This window comes from Euwallacea fornicatus, chromosome 1, assembly GCF_040115645.1.
Source record: "Euwallacea fornicatus isolate EFF26 chromosome 1, ASM4011564v1, whole genome shotgun sequence".
Classification (NCBI taxonomy): Eukaryota; Metazoa; Arthropoda; class Insecta; order Coleoptera; family Curculionidae; genus Euwallacea; species Euwallacea fornicatus.
The window spans coordinates 7,552,584-7,570,945 of record NC_089541.1 but is presented as its reverse complement, the minus strand read 5'-3'; the positions used below and the strand labels follow the sequence as shown (position 1 = coordinate 7,570,945).

General features: G+C 31.4%; 5 protein-coding genes across 8 annotated transcripts; 3 read left to right on the top strand and 2 right to left on the bottom strand.

Annotated features, from left to right (window-relative positions):
- Window positions 1–37: 37 nt before the first annotated feature.
- Window positions 38–2,656, top strand: slim (scruin like at the midline). The gene is made up of 4 exons (XM_066287921.1): window positions 38–781; window positions 834–1,045; window positions 1,491–1,717; window positions 1,888–2,656. The coding sequence occupies exons 1-4, from the start codon at window positions 359–361 to the stop codon at window positions 2,322–2,324; spliced, it is 1,299 nt and encodes a 432-aa protein (XP_066144018.1). The 5' UTR covers window positions 38–358; the 3' UTR covers window positions 2,325–2,656.
- Window positions 2,657–2,756: 100 nt separating this feature from the next.
- On the bottom strand, window positions 2,757–3,587 carry mRpL55 (mitochondrial ribosomal protein L55). 3 transcript variants are annotated; one of them, XM_066291747.1, is made up of 3 exons: window positions 3,425–3,587; window positions 3,144–3,328; window positions 2,757–2,976 (listed from the first exon to the last, which is right to left on the bottom strand). In XM_066291747.1, exons 2-3 carry the CDS (start codon window positions 3,303–3,305, stop codon window positions 2,833–2,835), a joined length of 306 nt encoding a protein of 101 aa, XP_066147844.1. In that variant the 5' UTR covers window positions 3,306–3,328; window positions 3,425–3,587; the 3' UTR covers window positions 2,757–2,832. The 3 variants fall into 3 exon arrangements, with proteins under 3 accessions (XP_066147844.1, XP_066147931.1, XP_066147758.1); XM_066291834.1 differs by having other exon boundaries at window positions 3,144–3,307; XM_066291661.1 differs by lacking the exon at window positions 3,425–3,587 and having other exon boundaries at window positions 3,144–3,418.
- Window positions 3,588–3,872: 285 nt separating this feature from the next.
- Window positions 3,873–7,488, top strand: Pgant6 (Polypeptide N-Acetylgalactosaminyltransferase 6). The gene has a single exon (XM_066285119.1). The coding sequence runs from the start codon at window positions 4,144–4,146 to the stop codon at window positions 5,908–5,910; it is 1,767 nt and encodes a 588-aa protein (XP_066141216.1). The 5' UTR covers window positions 3,873–4,143; the 3' UTR covers window positions 5,911–7,488.
- Window positions 7,489–9,080: 1,592 nt separating this feature from the next.
- Window positions 9,081–11,623, top strand: LOC136342785 (probable nuclear transport factor 2). Of its 2 annotated transcripts, XM_066288942.1 has the most exons (5): window positions 9,081–9,296; window positions 9,997–10,068; window positions 10,128–10,226; window positions 10,436–10,560; window positions 11,314–11,623. In XM_066288942.1, exons 1-4 carry the CDS (start codon window positions 9,189–9,191, stop codon window positions 10,547–10,549), a joined length of 393 nt encoding a protein of 130 aa, XP_066145039.1. In that variant the 5' UTR covers window positions 9,081–9,188; the 3' UTR covers window positions 10,550–10,560; window positions 11,314–11,623. The 2 variants fall into 2 exon arrangements, with proteins under 2 accessions (XP_066145039.1, XP_066145030.1); XM_066288933.1 differs by lacking the exon at window positions 10,436–10,560 and having other exon boundaries at window positions 9,082–9,296.
- A 335-nt stretch (window positions 11,624–11,958) lies between these two features.
- LOC136342760 (CD63 antigen-like) lies at window positions 11,959–17,890 on the bottom strand. Its single transcript, XM_066288901.1, has 6 exons — window positions 17,554–17,890; window positions 16,251–16,439; window positions 13,941–14,102; window positions 13,550–13,772; window positions 12,906–13,060; window positions 11,959–12,671 (listed from the first exon to the last, which is right to left on the bottom strand). The coding sequence occupies exons 1-6, from the start codon at window positions 17,617–17,619 to the stop codon at window positions 12,606–12,608; spliced, it is 861 nt and encodes a 286-aa protein (XP_066144998.1). The 5' UTR covers window positions 17,620–17,890; the 3' UTR covers window positions 11,959–12,605.
- Window positions 17,891–18,362: the final 472 nt, after the last annotated feature.

Here is an 18,362-nt window from a genome sequence, read left to right as displayed (position 1 = left end):
AATCTGACCTGTCTTAACACTGACACATCATAAAATTTCCCTTTTTATTCCCCCACCTTTTACAATTTTGATCGAATTTTCCGCAAACAATAAGCAAAATGTTTGCGTTGTATTGGTGAGGGAGGTTGCACACTGCTTATTTTAATAAACCTGTTCTTCAATAGCGAAGTTAGAATTCGGTGAAGGTGATCCAGTCTGCAATTACAGCAACCACAAGATGTGTATTACATCATATTAAAGTTTATGAATCGCCAATTTGCTAGTAGCCTTGCTGGAAAAATTTATTGTGAAACCACAGATTTAAAACATTCACGATGTTAATGATTTACGAAACCCGTGCGAGTAAACACGACAGTGAATGTTTTCCAAACAATTTTCAGCTTTTCTGAAAAGAATTTTAAATGTTCTATGCGCATGTATTTTAAAAATGTGTAATAGTGAGAGAAAGGATGGTGGAAAGCCTCCTGCTTATAGCTTTAAACCCTTTTCCTATGAGAGGGTTAATTTCCATCTGGGAAATGACAAAATTCCTCATCCAAGAAGTGGACATCGGATAGGTGCAGACTCTTCTAACTTTTATTCATTTGGAGGGTATAATCCATTGATTCGACTAGAAGAATACCATTATGAAGATGATTCCTATATAGACTCCTATCCCCTATTCCAAGAACTGTGGAAATTTAATTTTGCATCTAAAAGATGGACCAAATTTGCCAACAGTCCAACACTGCCAAAGGAACTAGTATCAAATGCAGTTATCTTGCATCACAACGTTTTAATGGTATATTCGAAATATTATATTTCAGTTTGCACTTCTATGATTTGAGGTTTAGGTTTATGGGGGCACTGGATCACCTTTTGGTACAAGATGTAGCAATCAGTTGTATGTGTGCAATGTGAATGACGAGTCCAGTCCAATGGTAGAAGTAAAGACAGCAGGGCAGTTACCCTTACCACAGTATGGACAAGCTATTATTTATCATAATGATTATTTATATGCTATTGGAGGCACCACAGGATATGATTATACATGTGATATTCATAGGTAAATTGATGTAATTATTTTAATAAGTTACTATGAATTTAATTTTTTTTAATTAAGAACATTAAGATTTTACTAGATTTAATATTGATTTTTAATAAACCATACATCCATTAAAGCAAAAATCTAGGAATGCTATTTGTGTGAATACTATTTCTTTTGTAAGTTTATTAACTTGTGGTACTTTTTCCCATATGTTAACAAGCCGAACTTATGTCTAAGTGTGGCTTAGTTTAACGATTTAGTATGGGTCCTAAGCAAACAAAAAATTAAGAATGAAATTTATTTTTTTAATAAACATTTTTAGTTTCAATTTTTCAGTTCTAATCTTAGCATATTCTATCAGTGAGGATTATGCTAAACCTTTCCTATCTATTTGCACGTACTGCCAAAACTCACCATTACATCAAAAAGTACATATTATTCAATTCCTTTTTTGTTATCCTAGATTAAACTTGAAAACATTAACATGGGAAATAGTGTACATTTGCAATGGAACTGGAGATTACGAACCTCCTGGAAGGTACAGACATGAGGTGGGGTTTGATGGAAAACGAATATTTATTTTGGCCGGAGGAACTGCAGATACAGTGTACGATCTAGCCGACATTCCTGCATTTGATATAGAAAAGAAAATGTGGACTATTGAGAAGACAGTACCTGCAAGCAGACATGGTAAGAAGAGCTTTAATTTTTTTAAGTTTTTAGAGTGGAAATGACTAGAGCTTTCTAATTAATTACTGTTTTAAGTAAATTTACAAACTCTTTAATAATTTGGTTCTGAGACAAAAAAAAATCAGTTTTTTTTAACCAGATTTACATTTTGAAATCATTTCTAAAAAAAGGAGTACCAATGGCAAGAAGATGTCACGGAGCGGCGCAAATTGACCACGGAAATGGCATTGAAGTCTTCATAACAGGAGGTCTTGATGGAGAGTCCATCTTTCAAGACCTCTGGCGATTAAATCTCAAATCATTGCAATGGACATACTTCGAAACCTGTGTTCTACCTCGACCCACATACTTCCATGCATTAGCTGTGACACCCCAAGGCCGTTTATATGTTTTCGGAGGTATCTACAGCATAGATGAGGAAGTGAAGAGGAGCAATGCAGTTTATTCAACTTGGGTTTGCATTCCAAAATTGAGTGAATTGTGTTGGGAGGCCGTTTTGCAGTACAGTCCTCAAATTTTTAAATACTCTAGCGCCGATCTTATTAATATAGGTTTACCTAGGCATTTTGTGCAGAGATTGGGTGATAAAAAGTTGTGCAAATATTGAAACGCGTTTTTGATACTATATATATTTTCTCGGTAAGACCAAAATGTGTATATATTTAACTTGAATTAATGAGTTTAATGATGTTGGTTTTCCCAATATTTTGAACGACAGGTGAGATGAATTAAGTGTAGCTCAAGAGCATTAATCTTCAAATTCTTATGGATATATTTCACGAATTTTATCGAATAACGTCAAAACTCTATGGCGCCATTGAAATTTAAAGAATTGACCCCTGAATAATATGTGTGAATGAAATCTACAATTGCAGTTTGCTTAATTAATTATTGATTTGATATTTTAGAAGTGAAATAAAGTCTGATGCATGCAAATAATTTTAAAGTTTTTTTATTCCCAGTAAGATTTTTTTGTCAGTTCAACCTTCCTTTATTTTTCCCCATATAAAAAAATCATAGTCACAGAGTTTTTTTTATATGGTTTTAATGAAAATCAAATGTCAATACACTAATTATGATACCAACAACATTTTCTAAATATAATATTTTTCATACTACTTTTTTAAATATTTTAAATATTTTTTGGAATCAAATGAATCTTCCACATCATCTTCAAATACCATCTTTGTCTTTGGTTTCCTCTTCTCCAATCGGGATTTTCTTTCAGCTTCACTTAAAGTCCATATATTAATTGGTAGCTGAAATATAAGAGTTTCTACAATAGCTACATAAGAATTAGCACAAAATAAAAGCTTGCAGCTGAATATTAACCACTTTCATACTTAAAATCAGAAAATTGTCACATTTTGAATAAAGTTTTCTTGCTAACATTATTGTTTACTGTCCACTAAAGTTTAAATTTCACCTTAATGATTTTCCGAGGCTCTGGATATCGGATGGTATAAGTGGACCCATCAGGTTGGACTAACAAAGTTGGGTAAAATTGCAGATATGTAAATCTATGTGGACGAGTAATACTAGCAGTCCAGCAACTCAGCCTTCTGAACTGGTAAAATTTTGTATTCATATCTGTAAAATAATAGATTGATCCTTTAAAGGAACAATCAAGACCTTTAAAAATCTTTCTATATATACAGCTTCTCAATAATAGTTATTTCATAATCATATCAAAACAATAATGCTCACTTGGTTCTACATTAAATGTGAGTGGAATAGTGTCGAAAAAATATTGCGACAAAGATTAAATAATAGTAAAAATTAAATAATAATTTATTTATTAGTTATAAAATAGAAAATAACAATGACAACAAAATCGGTTATCTTGCTACACGCAGGCTACCATAGAACATCGCATCTCCTTTAATAAAGACGTTAAGTTAAAATTGGCATCAATGCAATAAATTATTAATTTATTTAAAAATTAATTACTCTGATTAAAATACAATGAGAATGTAGAGGGTCATACGCACATTTATCTGTATTTTTTGTTATCCTGTATAATAATACAATAGCTTCACATACAGCTCTACACTATTCACCACATTGCCATTTGCGTAACTTCCTGGCTTCGTATTTTAATGTTAAATTATTTAAAGCGTCAATTTGGCATGTGGCGCTGACATTTGTTTTTTTTGCTTTTTTTTGAAAATATATTGAATTATAATTGTTACATATACAGGTTTTGAATTTTCTTTCTTTGCGTTCATTCTTACTTGCAAATACGAGATAAGTGCTTGTTCAACGATTCAAGGTAACAGGGATAAGGATTTTAATTGAAATGCATAGATAACGGCTATTATTAATTACTGGCAGTTGCCATTGTAACAAGTGTTTGCTTAGTCTACAGTAGAATAGTAAGTTCTAAATTTTACTGATTATGTTCAGAAAGTACACGTTTCACCAAAATGAGGCGCAACTTTGTAACCCTATTTAAATTCTGCTTGATATCTCTAACTACAATGGCAGTTACAGTTTTAATTTATCGAACCATTGATAAAAACAACCAGACATCATACCCAATAGAAAGCCCCATAGTCCAAGCTAGGATATATAATGAAAAAATTGATTGGCATAATCATGGTCTCATAGATAAAGATTCCAAGCGAACAGGACCAGGAGAACAAGGAGTTCCTGCATACCTAAATTCACTGGAAAGTGAAAATTATGAAAAGCTCTTTAGGGTAAATGGCTTCAATGCAGCACTCAGTGATAAAATTGCGCTAGATCGATCCTTGCCAGATATTCGCCACAAGCAGTGCAAATCTAAAAAATATTTGAAAAACCTTCCTTCAATTAGTGTGATAGTTCCGTTTCATAATGAACATTGGACTACATTATTACGTACAGTGAGCAGTGTAGTGAATAGATCTCCACCTGAACTCTTAAAAGAAGTGATTCTTGTTGATGATTTCAGTTCAAAGGAGTTCAGCAAAAAACCATTGGATGACTATTTAAAAGCAAATTTCACCAATGCTTTTGCTATTCATTTGCCTGAGAGGAGTGGACTGATTCGAGCCAGACTTGCTGGAGCAAAAATTGCAACAGGTGATGTTTTAATTTTTCTTGACTCACACACAGAATGTAATGTCAATTGGCTTCCACCTCTTTTGGAACCCATTGCCCAAGACTACAAAGTGTGTGTTTGCCCATTTATTGATGTTATTCAGTTTGAAACTTTTGAATACAGAGCACAAGATGAGGGTGCTCGAGGTGCCTTTGATTGGGAATTTTTTTATAAAAGATTACCTTTACTACCTGAAGACCTAAAACATCCTGCAGAGCCTTTTAAAAGTCCAGTAATGGCTGGGGGTTTATTTGCAATTAGTAGCAAGTTTTTCTGGGAATTGGGAGGTTATGATGAAGGCTTGGACATTTGGGGAGGGGAGCAGTATGAATTAAGCTTCAAAATATGGCAATGTGGAGGAGAAATGTATGATGCCCCTTGTTCCAGAGTTGGGCACATTTATAGGAAGTATGCCCCATTTCCCAATCCAGGCAAAGGTGATTTTGTGGGCAGAAACTATAGAAGAGTTGCGGAAGTGTGGATGGATGAGTATGCTCAATATCTATACATGAGAAGGCCACATTACAAGATGCTTGATCCTGGAGATTTAACTAAGCAGAAAAGCTTGAGGGAGAAACTGCAATGTAAATCCTTTAAATGGTTTATGGAAAATATTGCTTTTGATTTACCATTGAAGTACCCTCCAATTGAGCCAGGAGATTTTGGAGTTGGGGAAATCCGAAACGTCGGTGCCCCAGAGCTATGTGTCGATTCTGGCTTCAAAGCAAGAGATCAAGTTGTAGATATTGCCAAATGTGTTAAAGGAACGACCAAAACCAAAGCAGAACAAAATTTCACTCTAACATGGCACAAAGACTTAAGAGTTAAGGGTAAAACTCTGTGTTTTGATGTGTCAGACCCAAGTAATAAGGCTGATGTCACTTTATACCCATGTCACGGACAGCAAGGAAACCAGTACTGGAGGTATGACATAGAAAACCAGCATTTCCTTCATGGAGGCAATCCACGGTGCTTAGATTGTGATCCCGCATCTATGAGACTTTTTGTGACTAACTGTGACGATAGTTCAAAAACTCAGAAATGGAGGTTTGAAAATGTTAATTTGACTATGTTGGCCGACTGGGACAATGTTGGTGTCCCCAAATAGGTGAACAGAATCCTAAATGCACTATAGGTCATAATTTTTCATTTCTTATCAAAATACTTAGGTAACACAGCAAATAAGCAAATGCAAATAAAAAATTTGGTTATTTCCTGTCTGAAACCTTTAGTTAATGTACTTATTTCGCCTTCTATTTAAATTAACATATTAATTATTATTTTTGAGACTAAAATTGCATGCTCTGAGAACCTCTAAAGTAATTTACAGAAATGTAATTAATAGGAAAGAAATCCTTTATTTCAATCTACCTACTTATATTTTAGTGACGCACTCACGAAGCTTAAAAATTAAGGATGTACCATCCTGCTGCGTTTGGTTAAAATTCGATGGTGTTTGATAGTACAGGGTGATTCACTATCTTTGACAAAGAAGACTTTTCCATTATTAGCGGCTCTACAAAACATTTTAAAGTAGGAAAGTTTAACACTTCTCCAAAGAAGAATCACTTTGAATTCGACGAAAAAATATCTTCGAAATTGAGACCTAAAGTCAAGAGTAACATACGAGAAAGCATAGGCGATCGCTAACATTTTCATTACTAAAAAATTCCTCTAGTATTAGATTTTTTTCTTACAAATCTAGTGAAAATCAAAAACCCTAAACCTCATCGAATTTGAATTTTCCTGATAGTTATTTAATATATCAGAGTTCAGTTCCATTTTTTTAATTCTGTATAGAACGTTAATTACTCTTCATTACCACAACTTAGTTAATCCCGTTGAATTAACGTTGATAAAATTTACCTAATTTTAACTATATTACTTAATCTTTATTATCTTGATTGAGCGATTCAATTCAGCCATCGTTTCTGTGATGTCTTGCCTTGTAAGATGATAAAACATGCCTCAAGAGTTATGTTTATTTAGAGCGTAGACCCCATATCCAATCGTAAATCTTGCCTGAATAGTAATGTTTTAATTTAGGTTATATTTATTACTTATTTTTAATATTAATTTAGTTTATATTGCCTCAATTTTAGTTTATATCACCTTAAAAGAAACCTGTACTTTATAATTACTTAATTTTATTCAAGTATCTTTTTGTAGAAGGCATATTCAGCTACATAGGCATAATTCAATTACTTTTCTCCTAGGTATATCGTATCTATGAATTAAATGGTAAGAAGATTTTAGGATAAATTTGCTATTGGCTGTGATCTAAAAGTATTCCAAATGCGGAATGCCTATATACAAAAAGAAACATATTCCAGAAAATGAAACACCCAGAAGTTGTATTTTTCCTTCTAATTTTCCATATAACGTAAAATTTACAGGTGTTTGAAGTTCCTACATAAGACAGGTGTAGGCAACTTACTAGTAAATAATATTGTATTAGGTAGACTTTCTTGCTCTAACGAATTTTAAGGAATCGTGATAAACATATGGGGCGAAAGATGTTTTTAACATATCCCCTCTACTTGGCGTCTTAATTAGCAAGTTCCAAAACATCGTTACAGCATTTAGGTACTACTAGATATAGCACTAAATAAACAAGTAATGCTTTGTAGTTCTTATTTAAAGAAACAATTTCATTTTGTAAATAAAAATTAATATTTTCAACATTTTTCTTTCGTAATCATATTAAGATTCCTTTTCTAACACTTCCCACACAAGCTACATACAGGAAGAATCTGTAACCGTCAGACTTCGTTTCCTGACGCTTTGGCGGGCGAAAAGTTAATGGGAAGGATTAAGATCTGTAACTCGCTAGTTATAAAAAGAACCGTATTGTAAGAGCAATGCATAATTATAAATGTTATTCATATTTGTTCGTAAGTGGTTATTGGAGTATGAAACCTCTAATTACCTGTTGATTAATTATTTGACTTAAGTTTATTTATTATGCGTACAGCAAGGTAAACTTGCAGTTTTTCGTCAAAGTTTTACATTTCATGTAGGTATGTTTCAAGACTTAAATGATATACAACTACCAGACAAGGCTGTGAATAATTTTACATGTTTCATAAATTAAAAAAACCAGGAATGTAGCTAACTCTATTTCCTAAAATGTCAGGGTTGATTATTGGCGATCTAACAGTTTATGTCATGACTAATGGTCAAAAACCTTAGACACATGAATAAATAACGAAAGAAAATGTAGGAACCCCCGTTCGCACTCACCCATACTGGTAAAAATCTCCATTGTTACTCGCTAAAAATTAAATCAATTCTGTAAAAAAAGTTTGTAATAAATATCTGATGTGATGTGATACGTAATTCTTATATAGTTGATTTTTTATTTAAGAAAAATGCTTATACACAGAAGAATTCTTAAACATTATGTATTTACTTTCTATTACATTTATATATAGGAAAACTATTTTTAAAATCTAAACTTCTAGCCCTAAACGATTGTTAGTTTTTATTTCAAACCTTTCAGTTTTTAAGATATATATATATATTCATGCTGAAACGCTAACATTCAATGCTCTTAATCATTATATATATATATATATATATATATATATATATATATATATATATATAAATCTAGACTTCCCAAGATAACATGGTGCAAAAAAGCGTTTTACTTTTTTGACAGTAACAGTTTAGTTTACATTGTATTCATGAACGGATTTAGAACGTTAATAGTATAGAAATTTTATAGTATTACCGTTGAAGTGACAAATGTCAATGGAAACCGTCTTAATTCACCTTAGAGATGACCAAATTGAATCGATACGCTTGTTAAAAATTTAATCGACTTCATGCATATCAGTTCCATGATTCACGAAGTGAACCGCTTTCAAAAATCTTTTCGAAAATATTTAGGATTTTATTTTTCACGTGACATTTTCCTTGAAACTCTATTTCCAAGCATTTGAATTCCTTATTTAATTTAGATTTTTTTTATTCTCTTGTACCGTTTTCCTAAATATCACTGCTTTACAATAGTTTGCAAAAATACATGGGAAGAGACACGATTTTTTTCGTAAATAGTGTTTATGCTCAGTGCATTTCCATTTGGACCTTAAAATACACACACACACACAGCATTTGTGGTCTTATTTTTATATGAACTAGTTATTTTCTTGAATTGCTTGGATTTATTTACTAGATTTTTAATATCAGATAATCGAGAAGTTGCATCGATTCATATATATATATAATCGTTTCGATGCATCGATCTAAAAACGTCGATTCGATTGCTGCTCATTCCTAGTTTCAAGTTAAAAAAGGATCTCCCAGCCAAGGACATATTTTTTTGTAATTTTAAGATTTTTCAGGCTTTAGTTTAGTGAAAATTAAGACTAAAACTGCAAAATGTCCCTAAATTTACAATACGAAGCGATAGGTAAAGGGTTCGTACAACAATATTATGCAATGTTCGATGATCCGGCCCAACGACGAAATTTGGCTAATATGTATAATGTAAGTTCACTTTAGGAGGTATGATTGTTTCTTAGTTAGATTATTGTTTATTTTTAGCGATTTCTTGTAGTTTGATATCGTTATTATGCCCAAATTCAGTTAGAACTACTGGTTATTACATTATTTTTCATACCTTTATGTACATCTTAACCCCTCTTGACTTGTTTTCAGTTTGCTATTATAGGGGATAGTAAAAAAAATACAGTTAACACATAAATGAATCCAAGACATGCGTGTATTATTTCAATGTCTACTCGAGTGTTTTTTGTTTAACAACCACCCATTAATATCTTTTTAAATATCATTTTTCATTACGGTTTTTGCTTATGTCCATTATTTAATTGTATTTTTTAAAGAGCAAATTATATACTGAATTTAATAGAAAACATGAATTCAAAGTATTTCCAGTTTCCCTATTATATATAAGAAATTTTTTACCATGAGATGAATATCCACAACATCCTTAAACTACATGCTTTTTAACATTATTTTTAAGCTTAAATAGAAAATTCCATGAATTTAGACTACTTGTATATCATATGTCAATATTCAAAAATTAAAGGGTCAAATCTGTCCTAGAAAAATCCATATATCCCTGATCTTCTAACCCCAATCATTGAGCAGATTTTAAATATTAATTAAACAAAATTTAGAATATTGTATTGCTCATTATCTTCCTAACTTTTGGAAGTATTTTTAGGCTGAATTATCTTTTATGACCTTTGAAGGGACACAGTTACAAGGAGCCTCAAAAATAATGGAAAAATTAAATGTAAGTGCCTATTTTATATCTCAACAATTAGCCCTTTACCGATTTTAACTTTTCTTTAGAGTTTAACTTTCCAAAAAATAAATAGGATAATAACAGCAGTAGACTCTCAACCCATGTTTGATGGAGGAGTTTTAATTAATGTTTTAGGGAGATTACAGGTAAACATTTAAAAACTCAAATGTAGTAATAATTATATATTAAAAAAAAAAAACGAGAATAAGTTCAGAATCTCATTATCTATAAAGCACCCTGGAGGCACAAATTGAATTTCTCTGAACTCAATCCATTGACAATGAGCAGCTGAAGTTATTTCTGAAGTTAAATCATCGCAAAAGTCAAGTAGTAATCAACTATATTACACACTTAGACTGATGAAGACTTACCCCATGCATATGTTCAAACATTTGTGTTAAAACCAATAGAAGGAAGTTTCTTTGTGCAACACGATATTTTCCGATTGGTGCTACACGACACAATTTAATCATTTTTAAAGTATGTATACATTTTAGTTATTTGTAACTAATACTCAGGTGTGCAGCTATCATTTCAAATATCTATACTAATAGAGATCTTTGTTTTGATTTAGTGTGCATGACATTGTTTCACAAAAAATTTTACAACTTCTTGGCTTGACTTTGACGCGAAAGTAACAGTTAATCACAAATTGAAAGAGACAGTAATTTTACATAAATAATTTGCAACATAATGTGTTTACAAAAGTGTGTGCCAATGGCCAGTTGAAGTAATATTTGAAAATTTGAGTGTGTTAAAAACAGACATAGATCACCTGACAGCCTCAACTTTCTAAGAAAATAAATTATGCCACAAATTAAACTTTTTGTTTTTCAGCAATTGTGTATTTATCAATATATTGCTCATCTATTATGCACGGTCTATATTTAGCGTTGAAAATGAAAATAATTTTTTGTTACCAAAAACGGTCTAATAGACTAACATTTTTAGTGGTAACAATTCCTTGTCTTTGGAGGAGTTTAAAAAATCTTACCATTTCTGTTTTAAAGCCGTACCACCTTAGCCTTTCACATTTATAATATATTATTTTATTTGTGCTCCACAGCGGAAAATATGAAAACTCATCACATTACTAAAAATGCTTATAATTTAAAATAAAGATGTACCAATGTTTCAATTATTCACCAACGTTTTATACATACATGTCTATACTTGTGGCATCCGTAAACATAGCGAGATGGTGATACTAATACTTTTTCTCCTCATTTTTAGGCAGATGAAGACCCTCCTCACGCTTTTTCTCAAGTTTTTGTTCTGAAACCATTAGGAAATTCATTTTTCGTGCAACACGACATTTTCAGATTGGGAATACATGATTCAGCCTAAATTTCACTACTCGTTTTTACCATGTTAATGAAAAAAGTGACACCTCATATATGGAACATGAAATATGTTCGCTACTCCCTTTTATATGTCTAAGTAAAAATTTATCATTTTTTTATGTCAGGCGGTAACATATTTTCCATTTTTATGCTTATGTAACGTTTCACGGTTGTAACAATTATAAAAAGATATTTTCCAATATTGTTTTATTTAGTATCTGCTTACACTTTTTTTTGAGTGAAAAATACCTTCAAAATGCTACGTAATTTGAAATTTTTTAATGTATTTTTAGTTACTTGAGAAATGTTCAAAGTATTGTTTTTGTATAGAGGTGCAATATGAAACGAACCGATTTAGTTGCTTTCTACCACTTCATTGGTGAAACGCTCAGTATATATTAAAAAAATGTACAATCATTGGCGTTTTTATGTGCTGACTAATGGGAATGTGATACATACCTATGCTTTGTCAGGAAGTTTCATCGATTTTGATGTCTAAAACATACCCCATAAACATATCAAAAACATGTAAAAATAAAGAAAAAAATCAGATTTTTTTACAACATTTTATCGTCTAAGTCTATAAAATAAACAGCACAAACTTAACAATGAAGTCATCATTTTGACTCGGTACGTTATATACAAAATAATCAAATAAGAACAATGTGTATTAATAATTAAAAGAACATAATATTTTTTAAATACATTTTAAGGATTATTTTTGTTAAAATCATTAAAAATTTGGCGAATGTGGTAAGTAGTTAAACAAAAGCTCTTTACAAGTCATTTTTAAAAAAGTAAAGTAAAAGTAAGTACGTTTTGATAATACTTTGTAGTCATTATTTTTCCTAATTTATAGCAGATATGAAATCCCCCTTATAAACCCCTATTACGATTATTAAGGAATTTATTTATGTTTTGCCAATGTATTCATGGCTAATACTATATTAATACATATAAAGTTATTTCGTTTCACTAATTAGCTATCGTAATAAGGTGCAGTTGAATGCAAAAAGAAACATAAAGTCAATTCTCTAACACGAATTCCTTGATCACCCCTCTACGACTTTCAATTTTACAAAAAAATATATAATTAAATGTAAATACCAAAATTGTATAAGTTAATATGGCGGGTGTTTATTTTGCTGTTTGAACTATAAACTTTAGAATGATGTATCGCGATTATGTGCTGCAATATCCATTTTTTAGCTGACGAACTAAGTGGCAGGAGAAGATGATTCCCAAAATCTGAAAAGACATTTTGTATAATGATACAAAATGAATGCACTAAGATACAATAATGTTTTTTCTTAAAAAAATTCTCTCTTTTATCGGAAAACGTTTATACCATGTGTTTTTGAATTGTATTATTAATTACCAACCCATTCATAATTGGCATTTTTCCCATAACAAATGGGTATTTCATACATTTTACATGGTACATTAACAGAAGAAGTTGAGCAGCTTGTAACACAGACATACCTGTAAAACTGCCAGGCCAAAGGCACATCCTCCAATCTGAACTGCATGTTTTCTTAAATAATCCCCGAACGCCTGTTTGCAGCCTTCAGAGTACGGTGTTGTAGAAGATGGTGGTAATTCGGTTGTAATTATGTCACGCTTTCTTCGATTCATTACTAAGTTAAAATTTAGGAAAATGTATAAGTCAAGATTTAGAAAAAAATTTTTAAATGACTATTAAACGTTGAAAAGATGAAAGTGATATATATTTTCTCTTAGGCAACCAAAACTATTTCTTTTTCTATTAAAAAAACAAAAAAAAACAACAACATCTAAACACAAAATATTGAATACAAATCAATCATACTGGGTGTCCGGGTGAATCCGAGACATAGGAAATTAACATAGGAAATCTGTTTTTATTTTTTTGCGCCTGTACGGATTATCCAATTAAAAAACTTTTACATAGAAATCATAATACTTAAAACCAATCATCATGCCGCAATAGTTTCAATCTTCTAATTAGACTCGTTTCGACTCAAAATGCCTCCATTAAAAAATAAATAAAAGCCAATTTTCCATGTTAATATCCTATGTCCAGGGTTTGCCTGGTCACATGATTGGTATAAAAAGTTGGTGCCAAGAATAGTATGACTCTTAAATACCATTTAAGTTTGTTCCGTTAGTTGACGTATTAGATGGTACTGTCGTCGATACAGTTGATGAAGTTACTTCAGAAGATGTGGGCACACTTGTAGTAAAATTAGCGTTGCAATAGAACGCGCCTACGATGCCGCTCGATCGGGGGCAGCAAGATATTGGTAGTTTGGATGAATTATTGAATATGTCTATCCAGTCATTGTAGTCATCCACTCCACAACACTGGAACTACAGAAAGCATTCTTGGATTAATTATTTTCAGAAGAATGATCGAGTTCAAAGAAAAAGCAATATAATTGTTACAGAATTTGTAGTATTCTAAATGGGAAATGCGCTAGAGACAGACACTTGAAATTTATGTTCATTAAGATGAGACGGATGAATTTTTTTACTTACGGATTCCTGAATCAAATCCCATATATAATGAGTTTTATTGTACGACGCCAAGTTTGCCCTTAAAGTCTCCTCCAGATAGGCTTCAGTCCGGTCTCTGAGGACATATCCAGCAATTCCAGACGCAAATTCGAAGATGAATATGATGCACAAGAGAACTGAAAACTGAAAAATATGCTTATGTTAAATGGGATATAATAAAAGCTCCTTGGTGGCTGTTCTTACATAAGCACTTATAAATATTTATAGTTATTGATATAATGAGTACATATAATATAAATTTTGTGAGAAGATGAATTGGTTTATTGATAATATTGTTTTTTTTTGTATACGCGGTTGAGTATTAAATGTACATGACCCTATAAATCCCTCGTAATTAAATCATGACGTTAGAGTCATAATGATGAATTTCTCAACTTTGGTGAGCAATACATTATTTTTAATTAAAGCTCGTTTACAACTGATTATTCCCTCATGTAGGTACAAAGTGGTCAAATTAGAATAGTTACTATACGGACTACACAAATAGGAACATGTTTTATTTTCGACGCCCACTGAAATACAGGACGTTTTTGAATATCCATTCTACAGACTCGAATCTGCGAATTTTCCACTCAAAATTTAACCAACCAAAACTTGGCATTCTCGTTAGAATATTTGAAAAATATACGTAGATTCAAAACTCGGTTTTTCCCTTTTGCAGTATCAGAGGCAATCAGTGTATCTTGCAAACAAATCAAATTTGTTCCAACAAAATTTTTTGGAAGATCAGACAACAAAGAATTTCCATTTGGGACAGTTTTATTTGGATATAAATAGTACATATGGGGCATAAAGATAAGATTGATAACCAGATCCCATCCAAATAAATACGCGATTATTAACAGCATTCATTAGGCGAGATGGGACGGTACATACCGAATACGATACAATCAAGCCAAACTAAAATTAAAGGTTGCTCGTTGGGATTTTTCCATTTTTTTGTTGAAGACTGGAGACGAAATAAACAAAATAATAATAATCATTTTATAAACATTGATCTAAGCTTTGGATAAATGTAGGTATTTATTCAGGTAGGTTCTACGCTAATACAAAAATCTCACTGCATTGTGTACAAATTGAGCGATATCGATGGTTATCTGTAAACTAACCGTATTATACACTGTACAAACTACCCATTGATTCAATATCTGAAATTCTTCAGATTAGACCAATAAAAAATATTGGAGAAATAAATCTAGGGTAAAAACACAAATAAGCAGGGGAGAAATTCTTGCTAATTCAACATCAGTTATCCGTTCGGACATTTCTTCAAGAAATGCGGTAGTTAAAACAGGAGTATTTTCAAAAACAAGTTTTTTTATTATGAGAGTCCATCGATATGAAATTATAAATTAGATAGATTACAATACAAAAATAAGAAAAATTAGGAAATAATTTCAGATTTCCTACGATAGATAATTGAATTTATTATCTACAGTAAAGTCAAATTACACACTTTCCATTGGCTGATTATAAAAAAGATTGTACTGATTGTCTGTAATACAATAAATTTGCTCTCCTGGAACATTGAAAATTTTGAAATTTAACGGACATATTTAATTTGAGAATGTGTAGGGATTTATACTCCATTTTAATGGAGCAAGAGACAGTTTATCGCTTAAATATATTTTTTTAATTTTCGTCCATTGCATAATCTCCTTAATACATCAAATATCATTTCGATTTAAAATAACACTCGATTTTTCATCGTTTCTGAAAATAAATTTTTATTCTGATATTTATTGAATCTATATCCTGATCCGTATTCCGATGATTCTATCGAAAATAAAACGAGTCACGTAGGTTCATTTGAACCGCAAATTCAGTTGATACAGTTGGGAAACATATTAAAACATCTGCACCATGTAAATCATGTTACAAATTAATCTAGAAGTTCCTTGTACACTGAGCCTTGTATTCATTTAAAATTCATAATCGGGTAAATTTATTTTTAGGTGACGACTCTTGATTCAGTGACAATCAAGAGGCTCCTAAGAGAACTATTTAAAGAGGGACTTATTCTCATACTTCATTCCTCTCTTCTAGGAACACATTATCGTTTGATAACTGTAGGGTTATCTGTGTTATCGCTGTCTTTCTTCCTAAGAAGGCTTTTTTATAGTAGTAGCGCGAAGACTCACATGGTTGAGATTTTTAAATCTTTTTATCCTTTCAAAACAGAACTAAATCCTGAGGCCTATTAGTACAAAAATTTTGATCACTAACTTTGAGGTATCCCTCCATGTTTCAATTTTCTGAAAAAATACTTACTATTGCAAGCATAATCCAATTCTCTTTCGCAGCTCCGCAACATCCTAAGAACGATATTATGAAAATAATGACGCCTGTGGCTATCAACATGTTTGGCAATGAGAAATATTTGTTGTCTAAGAAAGCTTCATATTCTGTATATACAGTCTTCACAGCTGTTCCTACTGCTATGATGATAATGCCGGTAATCTGTAAATTAATTTAAATAACAAAAATCAGTTTTCGAGAGTATAGTTTTATTAAAATCTATAATTTTTATATTAATTTCAATCTGAGATGGTTTTTAGATATTGCAGAAAATTTTTACCACTCAATAACTTTTTATACAATCTCTCCCAATAGTAATGAGTAGGAAAGGTTCCAATTACTAGGGGCAACAAAAATGTTAAAATGTTAAAAGTTATGATAAATTGATCTCAACTTTCACCTATGCAAAAGCAATAAAATCGTTTATTAATACTTAAGGAATCATGGCATATTGCTTACTGGCAACATCATTGCTAGTTGTAAAGTTCTATTTTCAGTTTATGTGCCTTCCAAATTGGCCTCGGCAATTTTTTATTGCTACAGTAAAATTTACCATATTTAAGGTACTTTTAATAGTTAAATCAGTTTAAACAAATCTTGAAACATGGGCAGATGGATCAATTTATTTATTAAAATAGCATCATTAAACTTACAATGTATTCAAATGAGTGTAAAGCCCTTCTGGTTCTATTTATTTTTTGTACTACTTAGGACATGTTCAATTCACTAATGTTGCTGCCCTCGATTTATGAGGTTACTATGTCACTTTTTGAGCTTATGAACAGTAAATAACATATGTATTGCACTAAGGGTAGGTAATAGTTAGCTTTAGTATTAGAATTACTTAAAATTGAGATATTATTGTACCTCAGCAGAGGCATATGTTGACTAAATTCTTAGTTAGAATTGAAACCCTTAGAGAAACCTAAGTGACCAAAAACTATTTTAGTTTAGAGAATATAAAATTGTTTTTTGGATTGTTTGATAACTGCAGTAATAAGATTATATTGCTCTTCTCTTATGCTGTATAAAAAGCTTCTAATAAATGTATTGAGCTACTCAGGTGAGTTATTAGTATATATGAGTAGTATATACTGTCTATGACAGTCAAATTTGGGTAAATATTACATTGTAGGATCTACCTTATTGCATGACTAACGTTTCATATGTTATCTAAAGCTGAGAAATGCTTTTGAGAGCACCTTTTAGGTAGTGACAAGTATAAGTGTATAAGCACATAGGTTTTTGCGTTAGGATAAAAATCAATAGCACTTACCACAAAAAGCAGGTTAAATCCAAACATAAGATACTTTATCATCTTACAGTTACAGGAGAGATTCATCTTTGCTGCAACTTATAACCAACTAGAGACAAAAAATTAGTAATTTTGAATAACCACACTTTGCAAAAGGAATAGAAAATGTGAACTAAGCTGTTTTTCAAACAAAAAATATAACGTTATCGCTATCAACGTAGATCATACTGATAGGAGATATGATAAATTTAAATATTGTGGGGAGTCTTGTTTACTTTGAATTTAATCTGGATCACACCTGTAGAAATACGCATAGTTCCACATCACGCGTTATAAGGAAAAATAAATCTAGAATCGCTGGTTTTGAAGCTTTTAGGTTAGAGTGGAAAATTTTGACGTTAATTGCTGTTTATGCAACCATATATACAGTTTTCAAGAACATTATTGAAGATTGCTAATCGTTTGAAACAATGGCGGAGAAATTTGGGAGCTCAAGAAATATATCTCAAATTAAATTAGTAAAAAAACAAAATGATAGCACCAGCATAGTTAAATATTCTATAATATAAAAATGCAATTCCTATCAAAGTGCTGTCTTTTTCATTAATAGTATTTGAATTTGATTTTTTTAATAAAGAACTCATTTCAAACTACACCAATGATTTTTAGGTTCGGAGATGTTTGGCTACTTCTCCCTGATTCATCTCGATTAGTGAACCGACGTTTGCATTTTGATCTCACTCTGGTCTGCATTAATTACCATAGATAGAAAAGAATAACCAACATTTGTATAATTATTCTTCAATTGTCCTTCACCAATCAGGAAGAGA